Source organism: Cryptosporidium hominis, assembly GCF_000006425.1.
Source record: "Cryptosporidium hominis TU502 chromosome 8 CHRO018104, whole genome shotgun sequence".
NCBI classification, from domain to species: Eukaryota; Apicomplexa; class Conoidasida; order Eucoccidiorida; family Cryptosporidiidae; genus Cryptosporidium; species Cryptosporidium hominis.
Genome location: NW_666579.1, coordinates 1 through 1,541, shown reverse-complemented (window position 1 = coordinate 1,541; position 1,541 = coordinate 1). Strand labels below are relative to the sequence as shown.

The 1,541-nt window shown below is 29.7% G+C and overlaps 1 protein-coding gene across 1 annotated transcript; it reads left to right on the top strand.

Moving 5' to 3' along the window:
- The first annotated feature begins 276 nt into the window (after nucleotides 1-276).
- On the top strand, nucleotides 277-792 carry Chro.80264 (CG10354-PA). Its single annotated transcript, XM_659933.1, has 1 exon — nucleotides 277-792. The coding sequence occupies one exon, from the start codon at nucleotides 277-279 to the stop codon at nucleotides 790-792; it is 516 nt and encodes a 171-aa protein (XP_665025.1).
- Nucleotides 793-1,541: the final 749 nt, after the last annotated feature.

Below are 1,541 nucleotides of genomic sequence, written 5' to 3'. Positions count from 1 at the left end.
CTTTATTTTTGCTTATTTGAGCGGGTCATTCATGATAAGAAAGGTCAATAATGGAACCAAGAGTCGAGATAGTATAATAAAAGGGAGAAGAAAAAAAGAGGTTAAGAGAAAATAAGAGGTTGAAATGTTAAAAAAAGGGTGATGGCGAAGAGGCTTTTCAGAGAGTTTTAGTTGATTTTGTTTGGTGGTGTGAATAACATCATTAATTAAAAGTATTATTTTACTACAACTACTACTACTATTGCGACAACAGTTTCCTTTAATTAAAAGAGAAATATGGGAGTCCCGACATTTTATAGATGGTTATGTAATAGGTATCCATTGATAGTGAAGGAGTTGAAGGATGCTATTGATGAGGAGACGTGTTTAAATGACTTAGACTTAACTGAGCCAAATATTAATGGAGAATTTGATTGTTTATATTTAGATATGAATGGTATAATACATCCATGTTGTAATCCAAGTGGAGGAGATAAACCAAAAGATGAGGCTGAGATGTTCACGAGAGTATGTGATTATATTGATAGATTATATGCAATGGTGAAACCAAGAAGGTTGATTTATATGGCAATAGATGGCGTAGCACCAAGAGCAAAAATGAATCAACAAAGAAGTAGAAGGTATAAAACAGCTTTAGAAATGGATTATAATAGGAGAGCTTATGAAATAGCTCAGGAAGAATTTTATAAAATAGGTTACAAATGTCCTGAATATGTTGAGAAATGGGATAGTAATGTAATTACACCAGGAACTCCATTTATGGAAAGATTAACAATGTGTTTACATGCATAAAAAGGGAGAAATTTTAAACAGATGAATCATGGCGATCAATTTCAGTAATATTTCGTGATTCAAATATGCCAGGAGAAGGAGAACATAGGATATGGGAATTTATTAGGAATCAAAGAAGTAATGAGGATTATAATCCTAATACAAGACATGTTTTATATGGATCAGATGCTGATTTAATTATGCTTGGTTTATCTACTCATGAGTCTTATTTTTATATAATTAGAGAAGCAGTGAGAGATTTTAAGGTTGAATCTCCGTCATCAATTTCAATATTATATAATACTTGGATTGAAAAGATTAATAATAATCATTTAGGTTCGTCATTTGGAGATAATGGAACAAATAATTCGAATGATATTATTCTTAATGGAATTTTTCAAAATGGTCCAAATTTTGGAAAGAAACTTCGAATTTATTCTTGGTGGTCAGATATTGAGATTGTTGATCTTTCAATGTTAAGAGAGTATTTAAATTTTGATTTTGGTGAAATAAGAGACCAAATTGGATATATAAATAATAATATTGGAGAAAATTTAGTAAATGAATATGGAATGAAAAATAATCCAGATTTTCAATATGATTTTGAAAGATGTATTGATGATTTTATAATTCTATGTTTCTTTATTGGAAATGATTTTCTTCCAAATCTTCCAGTATTTAGTATTTATAAGGGATCTTTGGATCAGATTCTTGGAATTTACATTAGAGTATTACCTAGAATTGGTGATTATTTGACTTTAGAAGGAAAC